Source organism: Aquarana catesbeiana, linkage group LG06 (genome assembly GCF_042186555.1).
Source record: "Aquarana catesbeiana isolate 2022-GZ linkage group LG06, ASM4218655v1, whole genome shotgun sequence".
Taxonomy (NCBI): Eukaryota; Metazoa; Chordata; class Amphibia; order Anura; family Ranidae; genus Aquarana; species Aquarana catesbeiana.
Window position 1 is genome coordinate 58,612,412 of NC_133329.1, and position 16,615 is coordinate 58,629,026.

General features: G+C 42.2%; 1 protein-coding gene across 1 annotated transcript; it reads right to left on the reverse strand.

The window, feature by feature from the left end:
- Positions 1 to 698: 698 nt before the first annotated feature.
- On the reverse strand, positions 699 to 16,273 carry TBX6 (T-box transcription factor 6). The gene is made up of 8 exons (XM_073634834.1): positions 16,156 to 16,273; positions 8,571 to 8,823; positions 6,358 to 6,625; positions 5,963 to 6,109; positions 3,949 to 4,019; positions 3,453 to 3,520; positions 2,319 to 2,610; positions 699 to 1,038 (listed from the first exon to the last, which is right to left on the reverse strand). Exons 1-8 carry the CDS (start codon positions 16,271 to 16,273, stop codon positions 699 to 701), a joined length of 1,557 nt encoding a protein of 518 aa, XP_073490935.1.
- Between the last annotated feature and the right edge of the window lie 342 nt (positions 16,274 to 16,615).

Below are 16,615 nucleotides of genomic sequence, written 5' to 3' on the forward strand. Positions count from 1 at the left end.
AAAACAGTTGTTGTATCGAAATGTATATTGAATATCCCTTTCTAATTGTATACCCATGGGATATGGCTTAGTACAATGTGTATCTGTTTTAGGGAGCCTCTTATACGTAGTTGCAATAAAATGTTTTTATGGGATATAGGTATTTTGAATTGTTTTTGTAACAAATACAATTATTCATTTTTTTATACTGACCGAGTTCTTCTTTGGGGTCAAGAGTGGCAACTTTAAAATCCATTTTTCTTCATTTTTGCTTTCTCACATGCTCATGGAGGTGGTGTCACTTCAGTGAATTGTGCTCCATCTTCTTCTAATGTTAATTATTAATAAGCCATCCTGACATCTTGAAGTACTCATAATAGAAAAGGAAAAAGTGAACCTTCTCTTAGAGGTCCTTACAGCTCTTGAATTCATTTACGTTTGTCTTAAATGGAGACAAACAATAAGAGGTGGTCTTAATATTGGCAGCTTCTTTCAGTAAATGTAGGCATAAAGGGAGCAAGTGACCACAATAGGATCATGGGAAATATGGTGTATGTCCAGGGCTGGTCCATAGGCACAGGCCTAGAGTTTCAAGACTTCATACCCTTTTGTACCTGACAAATGAAACACCAAATTGTCTCTTCTGTAGTTGCGTTCCAGTTTTGGCCTTAAAAGTCCATCTGACAATGCTGGTGGCTCAGGCTCTCTTGAAGGGTATCTTACATCCAGCCTCCCCCCGTGTAGAGGCGTTGAAGCTGAGCTCCTGAGAACTGCAGTCCTGGCTTGGGCCCAGAATTTGGTAAGAAGTGTTGAAAGCGCACATCAGAGTTTTTGGAGTAACCTCTGCTAGACTCTTCATCTGCTCCAGGAGGAGTCCCAGAGCAGGTTGGGGAGCCGTAATTTCCTGTGCAGCTCATTTCCTGCCCATACAGCCTAAAATCGACTTGTCCATCATAGAGCGGAGCGGTGTCCTGAGAGGCCTGAAACGACGGGGTGAACCTCTGCAAGGAAGGAGGACGAGGGACCACTTGACCCTGAGAGACAGCAGGTTCTGATTGGCTGGTGGGAGAATAAATGATGTGGTTAGGGTCTAGTGTTAATGTCTAATGCTATACAATGGCTACAATGCAAAAGGCATGGGCAGCTGTGGGATCTTCAGTTGGTGATTGTGTGGAGTCATGCAAACTATTCTACAATCATTACAGCTATTTTATAGCACAAATAAAGCCTAGATCTCATCAGCACAAGATGCAGATATGAGTTCTGAAGAGTTGGGTCATATTCATGGGATTTAACTGGAAGTCTTTTTATTTTGATAATCTGGTGGGTCGTACTACCATGTTGCTTCAGTTCTACTCTGAAAAATCCATGATTTCTAAATCTTGCACTGATGAGGTTCAACAAGAACAAGCCCAACAAAGCTTTATATAGTATTGCAAAAATCACTGAGTACCTGAGAATCACAGTGTGTGTGTGTCACCTTTAAAATCCCGTTCTTTCTTTGGTATTTGCATATTTCCGAAAGCTTTGTATAGCCTGAATAATGGCTCCCTAATTTAGGCTTCCTTAATGCCAATGGCCATTACCCACCTCCTACAAGCTACTCACTGGGACATGTCCCCTTCCTGAAATGTAGTAGATCCTTTTTGGGCATTTATGATATGTTAGCACTCAAGAACACCTAGATACAAGTATGTAATAAATCCAATAACCAAAAATTGTGGCACTGCACCTTTTAAATTCAGATCATATACTACTATATATGTATATGAACCCAATAGTGGAAAGAAAAATCAAAGTACATAAATCCACCAAAAATTAAATATAATCAGGTGACACTTGAAATCTTCCAACCACTTTGTGATTTTCACCGCCACCTCAAAAATTAAGCCTCTTACCAAAAAGAAAGATGCCAAAAATTGAGAGGTCAGATAGATGTCTGAGGAATTTAAAACTGGTCCCTTGAGAACGTCTCCTATGACAAAACCCCCTGGGGTGGAACTTGTGCTGACGTCACCCCACCCCCCAGATCGAGCGGCGGCTAGTTTGTTTGCTGTTTTTTGTAAATGTTTCTAAATGTGAGTATCTTTCTCTCATGTCAATAAAGAACATAGTGGTTTTACACTATGAAGCCTTGAAGATCGAAATTTTAACCCGCTGTTTTTTTATGTCTTTAAAATGTGATAATCTCCAGTGGACTTTTCAAGGTCTGTGCATCTGCTGCCTCTATTATGAAGGACTTACATCATGAAGCATAGCATACTACATGAGAAGTGAAGAAGAGCAGAGCTGGGCCCCAAAGATTAAACATAGTTAGACTTTTTTTTTTCGGTACTTACCATGTGTACATGTTGCCAACTCCCGCTGATGGCATCTTTGGGTAGGCCTGTCTTTCTGGAGGCAGATAGGTCTCTGTAGTTTGGGGGTTCATGTCCAGGCTGGCTCCTTGATCCTGATTGGCTGTTATGGGTAGTGTTGAGGGCTCAGTGGCTTCGGTAGAGGGCGGTGTTGGGTTGGGGGGTGTGATGGGGTGGAAGGAGCAGTCAGGACTGGGGAGCGGGAGAGCCAGGCCACTACTGATGTCCAGGGTGGAGTCGCAGGGTCCTGAGTAAAGGGGTCTCTTACATTCAGCTAGAGCGCAGAGTTGGAGTAAAGAAAGCAACAGAGAAGACGAGAACATACAGTCAGTAAACAAATAGACCATACAGTACAGCGTTCAGATTTTCTACTAAAAGAAGAACATCTACTTGACGTTTAGGAAACTCTTTTTGGGTAAACTGTGCCATATATGTCCAATCAAGTCTTCCTGTACAATAGTTTCTTCTCCGATGATCTGCTGAGTATGACTATGCTATCCATCTCACAAGGTGCTTTATTTGGAGATCCACTGGCAGAGAAGTGAACTAGTAAAAGCACATGTGTAAAACACAAGGCCCACGAGCTGACTTTGGCCCACCAGGCCTTTTCATGTGACCCCCCACACCTTTCCTACAGCTGTGGCACCCCCCTTGTCTCCAACCAACCATGTCTCAGCAGTCAGCAGCAGAGAGGAGGACAAAACTCTTCCACCAGATCCTCCGATTCTCAGGGCAGCCGCAGCACCCTCTCATCTCCAACTCCCTTGGTTTTAGCATTGATTAGACTCCGGCAGCTGATTATAGTCCTCCTCCAGACCCTGCCCTTTCTGCTTTCCAGTTCTGCCCCCAGCTTCTTCCCAGAAGCAGCTCAAGGTAAGGGGGGTGCACTGTGATTTAAGGGTTGGTGGGGGACTCTTAACTTCTGATGGTGGGGGGAGTCTTGACATCTGATGTAAGGGGGGAGTGTTCACCCGGCCCTTTGAAGGCAACCGTAATGCTGATGCGGCCCACAATGAAATTGAGTTTGACACCCCTATAAAGGGTTCTTTGGACCCCTTTATCAGTTCCCTTCCACATCCATACCTGGGAATGGAGTGCAGTATATGAAATGCCTACCTGGCTGGAAGGACTCCTGGTCTTGTTCTGTGTTCGCTGGTTTCCTCTTGGCTCTGTTTGAGCGATCTCTGTAATGAAACAATGAGTTTTATTACTTTTGTATCAACGTGCAGTAAAAAAAGAATAATCTCTTCTACATTTGGGTTAAAACATCAAAAACAGCTCCATCGGAAAATATTCCATTCGTGTTTAGATTGCACTGGCATGCTGAACCTACTCTAGAAATGCCAACAGTGTTTTGTGTATCTCTTCCCCCTTTTGCAACGCAACCACACAACACAGAAGGGAGGATGAAGCACAAATGCATGCATGTTGCTTTGCTAAACCTTCAGAAGGTTAAACAGTTCCTAAATATGTTTTTACCCTATGGAGCTAGGTGTTTGCCTAGAGTTCTCCTTTACTTGCAAGAGTACATTTTGGCATCTGGTGCATGATTGACTTTGCACATTGTTGCTGGAAAAAACTATGAGAAACTTGAGGTGTACTTCGTCCCTACCTCTTATTCTTCAGTCCCTCTTCCCGAAACCCTTTTGCAAAGGGGTTGGTCTGGATTTTCAGCTGTGTGATCTGCAAGCAAGAAAGTAGAAAATTGATTTTAAAATTGCTGATAGAATGTCACCAAAAAAGAAGGTGTCCACTCGACCCAGAGGAGGTACCCACCCCCCTCCTTTTCACCACATCAATCCCAACATCTAGAGTGCTAACTTACCATCAAGTCCTATTAGCTCTACTGTGACCCACCTGAGATGACCCCATCAACCTTTTCATAGTGGGACTAAAGCCAGACACCAACAAAAACTTTATCTTCAGTTTTAAATAAATATGGTCATGACTGACCTAGAGTCAAAGGTCAATTATGATAGAGCCCTTTAAGTGCTGTCAGATGGCCACCCACCATAACAGCCGTGACACTTCCTCCCGAAATGCATTGGCTCTTCACATCATCTGTGAACTGTCAATTTCAATAAACAATTTAATGTTAGCCTCGAATGTGACGATCTTCTATACCCAGCACCTCCTCTACACCTATCCAGGGCTACCTTACAGAGCACCTTTCTGTCGCTACCAGAGAGGCAGCAGTCAAGACCCCAGCAAGGCTCACCTACATTAGACCTTCACTGGCTTCATAAACCCTTGAAGGACAACCTAATCCCAGATCACCTCCAGTGATGCCGGACCACATACTAGTCCAACCCTGTCACACACACATTTGATGGGGACACAGACATTCATGAGTATGAAAAGGGGCAAGTGTCAAAAGCAGAACATATAAAGTCCAGATATAATTTTTTTTCCGACTCTTATATCATAAAAAAACAGCATGTTTCTGGGGTCCAAAGATCTTCCCAGTTATTAGAACATGGTGCTATTGAACAAAGCATCTACTGGACTGATAAAGGGGACCTGGCTTAACTGGCACCTCTGGGCATCACCGCTCAGGATCCCTTGGGTTTATCAGTCCAGTGCACACTTTGTTCAACAGTACCAAGCCCTGATCAAGGAGGACCCTTTGAACCACCAAAATGCATTGGATTTTTATATTATAAAAGAGTCTGAATAGAATTAAATCTGGACTTTTTACATTCTGCTTTTTGCATGGTCCTCCATGAACACCCAGTCCCTACTCAAGCAAAGAGATGACCTTTGACCACCACTTCCTGGTTCTTCTGACATCCAGCAAGTAGACAGGAAGTGAGGATAAAATTTCCCCAAGCGGACACAGATAACATTAAGTTCACAAAGGTTATAATATAACATCTGTTGTAAAGAATAATTGGGTTCGGGCTTTAAAACATTCCCTTACACACCTACAAATGTGTTTTCTTTCAATCTAAATTGTCTCATGAGGACGATATCCAACCAGCAGAAGTAATATCTAGAATTACTTTAAAGTTCCGCATTGCAGTTATGCATGAAATTCATTTATTTTGAATGGCACCCCATTGCCCTTGCATTAGAAAAAAGGATCATGTGCAATTTTAGACACGTTTGAGTGCGTTGGCAGCCTATTCATTTTAAATAGGCTCGCTCAACAAGAAAAGACAGCCAAACACGCCCAGGGCTCAGTGGTCCTCATCAGAGGGGTGGCCAAACCAGTCACACATCACATACACGGTCCAATGCCGGTGGATGCAGCCCTCCCCGGATAGGGGTATCCAATGTGGAACTACAAAAACAAAAAAAAAAGGGAAGGCGCAAGCCGCTGGTGCATTACCCAAGTAAAAAAGTATTTATTAAAATAAAAGGAAACCAATAGAATGCATACTGACAAAAGTACAGAGGTGCACAGCATATAAATGGAAGGACACCATGAAGTAGAAAGTGCAAGTGCTTCTACAACCTCTCATTAAGCACGCTGACGCATTTGGGGTGGCAGGCACAGGAGTCAGTAGTTACATTTTATGCAGAAACTACAATGCTCTGCTAGTAATCTGCCTGCTATAAGCTATCCAAAACTGAAATATGAGTTTTTGGGGGTGCTCACCCTTTAACACCACCCTTGATCTCACCTTTTCGTTCTGGTAGGCGGTGACGGTCAGGAAGAGGGTCTCTGGGAAGGTGAAAGATGAACACCCTCCCCATCGGCGGCTGTAGACATCCTGAGCTCGGACGATATGGAAACGGGGCTGGTAGCGGTGCATGGAGTGCAGGATGATCTAGACGAGAGACAAAGTCACAGGACCCAATGTGTATAATGCTTTCAACTTACAAATACCACTGTACTTTATACCCCATCCATACTGATGAATTTCTTATATGTTTATAGTGTATCTAGAGCCAAAACATTTTATAGATCTTTAGTGGGTAATCCATACAGGTGGAAAAATATTATTGTTCATATGCAGTTTTATCTACATCCATCCAAACCACCCTCTGTGCTGGTGCCCTCCCATGCGTGCCTTACATGTCCCATCTGGTCCAGGGTGTTGTTGGTAAGTTTGATCTTGTGGAAGGAGATTGGCTGCTTCATCCAGTGTGACCCAGGGGCCGGAGAATCCGGGTGGATGTACACTCGCTCCGGCAGCCGCGGTTCCGCTCGTCCGCTGGGCTCCCAGTGGTCTTCCTGCCATTTGTAGCGACTGTTGTCCACTGGGACGATGTCGGCCAGAAGGACATACTTACCATCTGGCTCCAGACCACTGATGCTGACCTTACACTGAGGGAACATCCGTCTGCAAGAGAGAGAATGATAAAGGGGAGGAATTAAACATTTTAAAAGGATTTTCCAGCTTCACTTTACTTAATATGTTATAACCCTGGTATAAATCACATCTCTGTTTTGGGTTACATTTCTGGCCACTGCACTGTAAGAAGGACATGGGAATTGGAGAGTTTAAAAGTGGGCAACTGCATTTATCAAAGTGATGAAAGGTCTTACAAGAAAAGTTTGTAAATGTATAGAACAGGCTTTCTCAAACTCTTAACCCTAGAGGAACCCCAAAAATAATTTTAAGGTCTCGAGGAACCCTTACAATTCATCAGGGGTCAATAGAACAATGCCCCTTATACTGGTGGTCAATAGGAAGAATGTTCCCCTTAAAATGGTGCTCGGAATGCCACCATTAAACACAGCTAAAAATATATTTTGTGTCATGCTGCTGGCTTTGCTAAGTGATGCTGAACCTTGAACTCTGTAGGCACCATCAAAAAGGTGGTTCATCAGCCACAGCTCAAGGAACCCCTAGCAACCTCTGGAGGAACCCCAGGGCTCCACGGAACCCTGGTTGAGAATGGCTGGTATAGAATTTAACTAAATATGGATTAAACCCAACTCCAGGCACATTGTGATTTAAAGAAAATAGTCCCCCAGCAGAAAAAAAAAAAGAAGCTGTCTTCTGAAGTACATCTTCTCTGCCACAAGATGTCCTCAGTCTTATCAGTTGAATGACATCCATTGTCATTCGACCTGGAAGAGTGAGGACTTTGTGTGAGTACAGGGTGTCATGGACCCGTCCCCTAAAGGGAAGTCACCATGGCTCCCTGCACCCATAGTGTAATGATGCAGAGATTGACGATAATGTCATCACATCAGCATTGCTTTCTGCATCATTGAGGACCACCAAAATGTCCGGCCTGAAGACTTCTGGAAAAGGTAGGTATATTAAAGGAAGATACGGCCAGAGGGACCTCCAGGGCCAGAGGGGGAGTCTAAATTGGGCTATAAAGTGCATCTATAGCAAAACCTTTTTTTTTGGATGGAGTATGGAAGGGTTTTATTATAACTGTATGGGTCTCCACTTGGGGGATGCACCCTCTCGATTTATCCTGTTGACAACAGAAAGTTATGGGAAATCCCAAATATTACAGTTTTCATAACAATACTAGGAACAATACTAGGATGTGCCACTTTTTTATCTAGGGTGTTTTGATTGCCACCGCATGGTCTAACAATCAATCTCTTTTCTTCATAAAAATACAAGGTGAAGGGACATCTTCCAACAGGAACACCTCTTTCAGCAATGGCTAATAGAAGATTTGTATCTATAACCTTTCTATTTGCAATATGCGTCCCATCGGAGAGATTTATTCTTGTCTCGAAGGCACAACAGGAAGTGAGAGGAAAATCTCTCCACAGAGAGGTAAATCCCCTCCTAGACTATGGTTACCAGGACAAATTGAGAAGGTAAATCTCCCCAACAAGCACATAGACAGCAATAAAAACTTGTCAGAGGACCTAACCTTTCTCTATACTATCCAAAACTAAAATAACTATTAAGACTTTAGGTACTTGAGGCTGCATTCACACTACTGCGAATTCTCAGCATCCAATTCGCATAGCAGGAGATTGTGACTGGCTCTCTATGGAGCCGGTTCACATATCTCCGCAGCGGCTCCGGTGCGAATTGCACAGGAGCCCGGTGCGTCTTTTGGTCCGTTTCAGGTCCGAATTCAGCCCAAAAATGGAGACACTCCGGACTCCTACTGTGATCTCCAGTGTGAACCCAGCCCTAAACTGTGAATAACAGGAGGTAGAAGTGACTTGGTATTCACAATAATCATTATTGGAGGTCCTGGAAACCATTAGAGGTTTGCAGCTCTTGCAGGGTAGGACTTTTGTATTCAATTGTGCAAAACAGGCCCAAAAAATATTGATTCTCCTCCCCCAATTTTTCTCACCTGCCAGATTTAGTGATAATCATTTCCGTTCCAATAGCGTGGAATTGTTTCCAGAGCTCTCTGTTCTCCAGTATCATCTTGACGTTTCCAGGCAGACGAGGTGCATCACATGGGGGTTGCGGCTGCCCAAACCCCAGGGCAGGACCAGGGGGCAATGAGAGAGGCGTGAGCGGGGCGGCTCCCAGAATCCTCTGGGAAGGGTCCAGCGTTGGGAATAGGCCATCATACCTCTGACTAGCGGGGACCTCAAATTCTGCAAAAAAAAAAAAGGCACATTTCATTTCTTAGCACTCTAAAACCAGTGCCAGGACAAGGTAATCTAGAGCCCAGGCAAACATTCACAATTCCCCCCCTCCTCAAGATGTATGAGCAAAAATCAACCCAAAAAATTGAGCACTAAGCATAAATCCCCCGAGTACAAATATGCCCCCCTGCTGAAATACCCCTTCTCAGCATAAATCTTTGCCCCCCCATCCCCCAAATCCCCAAACACAAATACCCTCCCCCCAAAAAAGGTCACCCCCTCCTAGCACAAATCCTCTACCCCTCAAAATTAGAAAATTCAGAAGTTTGAAAATTTGAAGTAATAACTAACTAACTAATAATAACTAACTATTAAATTATAGGTATTGGAATTTCCTTTAAAATTTGGCTGTTAGTCCACGTAACGAATATGAATTTATCCAAAGTTACGAATTATCCAAAATAACGAATGCCGCATCTAAACAAATGGAACGGAATGAATTAATAATTATAATAATAAAAAGTTTTTATTATTATTGTTGTTATTTATTATTATTTCTTTGTTACGTTCTATTCATTTCGATACGGCATTCGTTATTTCGAATAAATTTGTATTCGTTACGTTCTCTAACAGTCAAATTTGAAAGGAAATTCCAATACCTATAATTTAATAGTTAGTAATAGTTATTATTTTTTATTATAAAAGTTATTTTTCCGAATTTCCGAAATTTCGGACTTAGAATTTCCTAATATTCTACTTTACGAATGTTTGAATATTCGAATATTTGAATATTCTAATTTATGAATTTTTGAATTTACGAATATTTGGAAAAATTTGTTAAATGGGTTTTCGTTAATTTGGATAATTTATAAATTTGTTAAAAAACGAATTTGGAACGAAATGAATTGCAGATGTCTATCTCCTAGCACAAATCCCCCCCAAACAAAACAAACGTTTGCCCTCCTAGCACAATTCTCCCCCCCTTCACCACATCACCCCTTTTAGCACAAACCCCCAGAATCCCCCCCAATTCACCAGTCCTAGCAATTTTTACCCCCTTCGGCCCCCCAAATTGCCCCTCCCAACACAAATCCCCCCCCAATCTCCCCACAGTGCCCTCCACCTCACATGAAACCACAGTGCCCAGGGGAACCATCCCTTATCCTGGCCCTGTCTGTAATTGTTATGGTTGGACAGCCCATGGTATATCAAACGGGAGTAACTAGTGTCCTGTAGTTGGGTATTCTAGGGCTTATACTGTTTAAAATTGTTTGGCTATATCAATTACTTTCAACGACCTCTGAATTACATACTTTATCAATACAACCATCACCAACAGTACCGATCGCTTCCTTAGTTTGACTTGGGTCATCACGTGTGATGGCTGGTTGAATTTGGCACAAAATGACCTAGTGCATGCCCAGCATAGACTTTAGGATAAGAGTTAAGGTTAGGTAAAGGAATAGGGTTGTGTTAGAATGAGATTTAATGATATGTAAATCTATCATAGGGTCCCTATAGTAAAGAAAAACTGTTGCCTTGCCTAATATGAGCAAAGTATAGATTCACTTTAAGGGGTATAATTATTAAAAAAAAAAGTTGGAAGAATATCACAGATATTTGCCCAGCCATCATGAATTCTGTCTGTATGTTACTTAATACATTGATTTCCTATGATCATCAGTGACATCTAGTGGCCATAATGTGCTTCTTTCCCTGAAATATCTCAATCAGGAAAATTCCACACTATGGCCACTAGATGGAGCTGATGATCATGGGAAATCAACATTATAAGCAAAATATGGTCAGAATTCTTGATGACTGGGTGCATACTTGTGGCATTCGTCCACTGATTTTTTAAAAATAAAAAAACCTGTAAGACTAATTTTAAGAGTTAAGTGTTTCGATGTGTATAAGGTTTACATCTATATGTTAAGTAAGTGGTTAAGATTTAGTATTAATACTATTTTAGGAGCCGTTGTAATGAGTGTTAAGGGTTCAGGCAGGGTTTACAATTTGGGATATTTTGGTAAGGACACTTGGTGAAGCTTCAGGATAGACTGTACCATCATCTACCATGGTGCTGTACAAAACAACAAAGAGAGTAACAAACGAAAAGATGAACCCATGTTGGTGGTGTTTTTAAGAGCCACTTTTGCTCCACAGATTTCTCCTCTGGTTTTTAATCAATTCCTGGAAGGAAGGAATAGACACTAGGCATTTTCCATAGGCATAACAAACATTAAGGCTAGCTTTATTCAAAGTCTACAAGACTTATTATGAAATGTTCCCATTGTACTTATCATAAGTTATGATAAAAGGGTTGGCCGGTGTTTCATCTGGCAAAGTCCAGTTCTTCTCACAAGCCTCAAGTCAGTCACAAGCTGCTCTGTTTGACAGCTAGGTGCTAAATAGCCCTCATGTCCTGCTAATTGGAACCCTGCAGAGGAGCTATGTTAACGAGATGGGTGGATTCCCTCCTGTTCCCTAATAAATTTAACACAGACCATATACACACAACATCCTAAATATAAAGGAACCTCAACAAATATATGAGAACCATAAGACGAACGTCAATAGAACTTCACTAATATTCAAGGACATAGATAGTATTTCAGAGCTCTACAGAAAGCCACCAAAACCTCATTTATTTATCAGAATCCCCCTAGAAGCCTTCTATAGTCCCCACAACCTCTAAAATGCTCCAGAACCTTCTGTGGTACAGGCCTACTCCTCCTAAAACCTATAAGTACACCAGAACCACACAACTGTATCCCCTGACCTTGATAGACTCTCTGGTTGTACAATAGAACTAAAATAACCAAACTAGAAATAAAACTGAATTCTTGAGAAACCTTCAGCAGAACATGAGGTCTATCGGATCTAAACAGTAGAATAAGAACTTAAACTTATCCCTCTTCACAGGATATCAGGGGTCTACAAAAAGCCATCAGAACCTCATTAATTGATAGTAATCTCCCTAGAAGCTTTCTATAGTCTCTACAACCTCTAAAATGTTTCAGAAGAATCATGTGCAATATGGCCCAACTCTCCCAAAATCCTTAAGCATACCAGAACCAAATCACTGCATCCCATGACCTTGATAGAGTCTCTGATTGTACAATAGAACTTCAGAAAGAAAACATAATTCTTGAGAAACCTCCTGCAGAACATAAGGTGTATCTAATCCAAACAGGAGAATAAGAACATAAACATAAAATAGCCCTCCTCATAGAATCTCTATAATCTCTCTAATATTCAAGAGCATGGTCTACAGAAAGCTACAGAAAGGTCACCAGAACCTCATTCATTTATCAGAATCTCCCTAGAAGCCTTTTATAGTCTCCACAACCTCTAATATGCTCCAGAACCTTCTGCAGAATACCCCAACTCCTTCCAAGGCCCATACGCACATCAGAACCACACAACTGCATCCCATGACCTTGACAGACTTTCTGGTTGTACAATATAACTTCACAAATAAAACTGAATTCTTGAGAAACTACATCAGAACATGAGGTCTGTTGGATCCATACTGGAGAATAAGAACCTAAAAGTAAAATATCCCTCTTCATAAGATCTCAGGGGTCTACAGAAAGCCAATAGAACCTCATTCATTTATAGTAATCTCCCTAGAAGCCTTTTATAGTCTCCACAATTTCTAAAATGCTCCAGAACCATCTGCAATATAGCCCAACTCCTCCCAAAACCAATAAGCACACCAGAACCACACAACTGCATCCTATAGCCTTGACAGATTCTCCAGCTGTACAAAAGAACTTCACAAATAAAACTGAATTCTTGAGAAACCTTCAACAGAACATGAGGTCTATTGGATCCAAACAGGAGAATAAGAAGCTAAACAAAAAATATCCCTCTTCATAGGATCTCAGAGGTCTACGAGGTCTACAGAAAGCCACCAGAACCTCATTCAGTTATCATAATTTCCCTAGAAGCCCTCCACAATCTCCACAGCTTTTAAAATGTTCCAGAACCCAACTCCTCCCAAAACACATAGCACACTAGAACCACACAACTGCATCATATGACCTTGCTAGACTCTGTTGTACAAAGGAACTTCAGCAGTACATGAAGTATATCCGATCCAAACAGGAAAATTAACAACCAGAAGCTCATTCATTTATCAGAATCTCCCTAGAAGAAATCCATCATCTCCACAACTGCATCTAATGACCTTGCTAAACTCTCTAGTTGTACAAAAGAATGTCTCAAATAAAACAGAATTCTTGAAAAACATTCAGCAGAACATGAGGTCTATCTGATCCAAACTGAAAAATAAGAACTTAAAGTTAAAATAAAATACCACTCTTCGTAGGATCCCTCTCCCTATGGAATGCCAGCTCTTGTCATCCTCAATAGACAAAGTGTGACCAACGTTTTGCCTACGTTTGAAGCGCGTCCTAATTTGCCCTTGTCTACATGATCTAAACCTCATCAGTAATTACTTACCTCTAGTTATCTGTATATGGGCACAACATCATTTTTTTTTGCTCCAGTTTTCATATTTTGAGCTCTATAAATTGAATCCCTGTGCTGAGTTCCCGGGCCTCTACACCTGCTGTGCCCTAAATGGGGGTTTCTCACCATCCCTGTGCTGAGTTCCCAGTTCTGCACACCTGCTGTGCCCATTATGAGGGGTCCCACTATCCCTGTGCTGAGTTCCCAGTTCTGGGCACCTGCTGTGTCCATTATGAGTGGTGTCCACCATCCCTGTGCTGAGTTCCCAGGTCTGTACACCTGTTGTGCTCACTATAAGGGGTTCCCACCATCCCTGTGCTGAGTTCCCGGGTCTGTACACCTGCTGTGCCCATTATGAAGGGTTCCCACCATCCCTGTGCTAAGTTCTCAGTTCTGCGCACCTGCTGTGTCCATTATGAGGGGTGTCCACCATCCCTGTGCTGGGTTCTTGGGTCTGTACACCCGCTGTGTCCATTATGAGGGGTTCTCACCATCCTTGTGCTGAGGTTCCAGGTCTGTACACCTGCTATGTCATTATGAGGGGTTCCCACCATCCCTGTACTGAGTTCCCGGGTCTGTACAATTGCTGTTCCCATTATGAGGGGTTCCCACCATCCCTGTGCTGAGTTCCGGGGTCTGTACACCTGCTGTGCCCATTATGAGGGGTTCCCACCATCCCTGTGCTGAGTTCCCGGGTCTGTACACCTGCTGTGCCCATTATGAGGGGTTTCCACCATCCCTGTGCTGAGTTCTGGGTCTGTACACCTGCTGTGCCCATTATGAGGGGTTCCCACCATCCCTGTGCTGAGTTTCCAGGTCTGCACACATGTTGTGCTCACCAAGGGGGGGGGGGGTTCCCTCCATCCCTGCTCAATTTTATAATAATTATTGTGAGAATGTAAGGGGTAGGAACGTTAAGGGGTGAGCGAGAACACAACTTGAAAGTAGATAGAAATAGGAACAGAAACACCACTGGGGCCCGTAAGAGATATAATAATTCAGTTTCATTAAATATCAGCTGTGGATGGATCCGGCCTTTAATTGCAATACTTTCATCTTAAAGTGTAACTATCATCTTCTGTGTTGTGGTCGAAAAGTAGTCTCAGAATGGTCCTTAAATAGTCACATGACTTACAGTGCAGGGTTCCCAAGGCAGATAATAAGCAACACCTTAAAAATGAATTCTGACTTTTATAATAAATTCTAATTATCTTTACAGTTAGTTAAAGTATTACTAAAGGTAAAACTTTTTTTTTTCAGTTTTGGATGGAGTGAAGATGGATTAGAACACCTGTCAGATTTTATTGCCATCTGTGCCCCCGTTAAGGAAATTCATCCTCTCTATTTGTTCTGTTTACCATTATCATTGAAAGTGAAAGTATAAGAAAACCCCAAAATTTTGGGTTGACCCTAGAAAAGTAACAGAGGGGAAATCTTCCAATGGGGACGCTAGTTCTGATGATGGGGGGGTCCCTAAGGAATCCCCCTAATTTGCAGGGATTTCCTCTCACTTCCTGTTTTGGCTATGGGACAGGAAGTGAAGGGAAATCTCCGCAATGGGACACAGGTGGTGAAAAAAAAATCTGACAGAGGTTATAACTCTCCCATACGCTATCCAAAATAGAATAATAAAGTTTTGCCTATAGTTCTACTTTAGATATCAAAAGGTAGAAGAGGAGACTGAGAGGAAGAATAAAATAATAGCAAAGTATAACTTTTCCACCTATAAAAGAGGGTAATATAAACATCCATCCAATCCATAGTACATCAACAGGACCATGGGGGGAGAGTCATAACCAACAGCAATTAGCTGCTACAACAGCCAATAAGGATAAATGCCAATAGAATGATGAAAAAAAAAACAATACAACTGTCAGAATCTCAGACAGTTCAACCCATACCCAAGCCAATTATTCATATAGATTTTCAAACAAACGTTTGTATAAAAAATTCTCATCAGTACAAACGATATTGCCAACAGAGACTTGAATTTCATTCAAAAATATTTCAAAGTTTAGTTCAGTTTTAAATTTCGATTTTGGATTGAATGGAATTTCTCAAACAAAAGGATCATACGCTATTAGAAATTGTCCATCCTACTCCTTCAAATTTTTTTGGTCACTACAGTTGAAAACGATCACCATCATTTGACCTCATTAACTATTAAAAAAATCAAACAAATGTTTCAAAGCTGAAAGTTTTCAAAGGAAATTCTACTGGTGTATGGCCAACTCTATCTGTCCCGCATTGTATATCTAAACATTACGATCTGATTGTATGTACAATCTTCTGTAGATCTACCACCAACTACAAGAGACTTCTTGAATGGGTACATGTTGGATTGTTTGGGTGGGCTCTAATTTTGCACAATTTTGGTAAATCTAAAGGAGAGTGTACAGAAGTGGTAATACATATGGCCAGCTTGTTCAGTTCTATCTTTAACACAGTACAACGCATTGATTCGGTTGGAGGGCTTTGGATTCCTTTAGTCCCGTCTCACCATAACCTGTATGGTTCTACAATCTTTGACAACACATATAAACCATGAGCCGCTCTTAAACAATGCACTTTGATTGGTCCTAAATTGTCACGGTTGTGTTCAAAACTGGTAAGAATGACCAATCGAAATCATTCAACATATGGCCAGAATAACAAGATCAGTCAACATTATTAAAAGGCAAGTTTCCCAGGGACTGGTCCTCCTCGTCAGGGCAGTAATACATCTTTCTGAACAGCGAGGATTTGAGACCTCACCCCAAGAACCATAAATACTGCAGCACTCAACTTCTTGTTTGAGATGTAGGGAAGAGATAGAAGAAGCGAGAGCCCAACGTCTAAATAGACCCCAACATGCTCTCTTACCTGGGTATCTGTAGGCATCATGATGGGCGCTGGTGGTGGGGTAGGTGGGCGGCAGGGAGTGCGGCGGTCTAACGGCATAGGTCGGTCCGTATTGCTGGAATAAATCGGAGTGGTACATGGTCTTCAGAGACCAGGTATCAGAACATGAGACCTTTCCCGGTAAGACCAGAGACGTGCCAACTAAGATCCTTCCCAACTGGTGTGAGGACAACACATTGACTGATCCTTGAAGGCCCAGCCTACATCTTTTGATGTGGGACCCTCCTGCTAGGTGAGAGGGAATGCTGGGGGGAGGTCCCTTCACACATTAGGACTGAATTAAACTTTATTAAGGACCGTTTATGGCTGCCAAGGGGCCTCAGTTTGTCCAGTTGTCAGGAAATGCAGAAATCAGGGACGGAGATAGAGAGACAGGAGGGGGGCCGGGAACCCACCACCAGCCAAGTGCTGTCGGAGTTGG

Excerpts from the sequence above, each read along its gene's own strand:
- TBX6 (XM_073634834.1), bottom strand. The coding sequence starts at position 16,273 with ATGTACCACTCCGATTTATTCCAGCAATACGGACCGACCTATGCCGTT. Across the intron at positions 6,110-6,357 it reads CCCTGGACCAGATGGGACAT|ATCATCCTGCACTCCATGCA; the intron begins GTAAGGCACGCA and ends TCTCTCGTCTAG. Across the intron at positions 3,521-3,948 it reads GAGGGACTGAAGAATAAGAG|AGATCGCTCAAACAGAGCCA; the intron begins GTAGGGACGAAG and ends GTTTCATTACAG.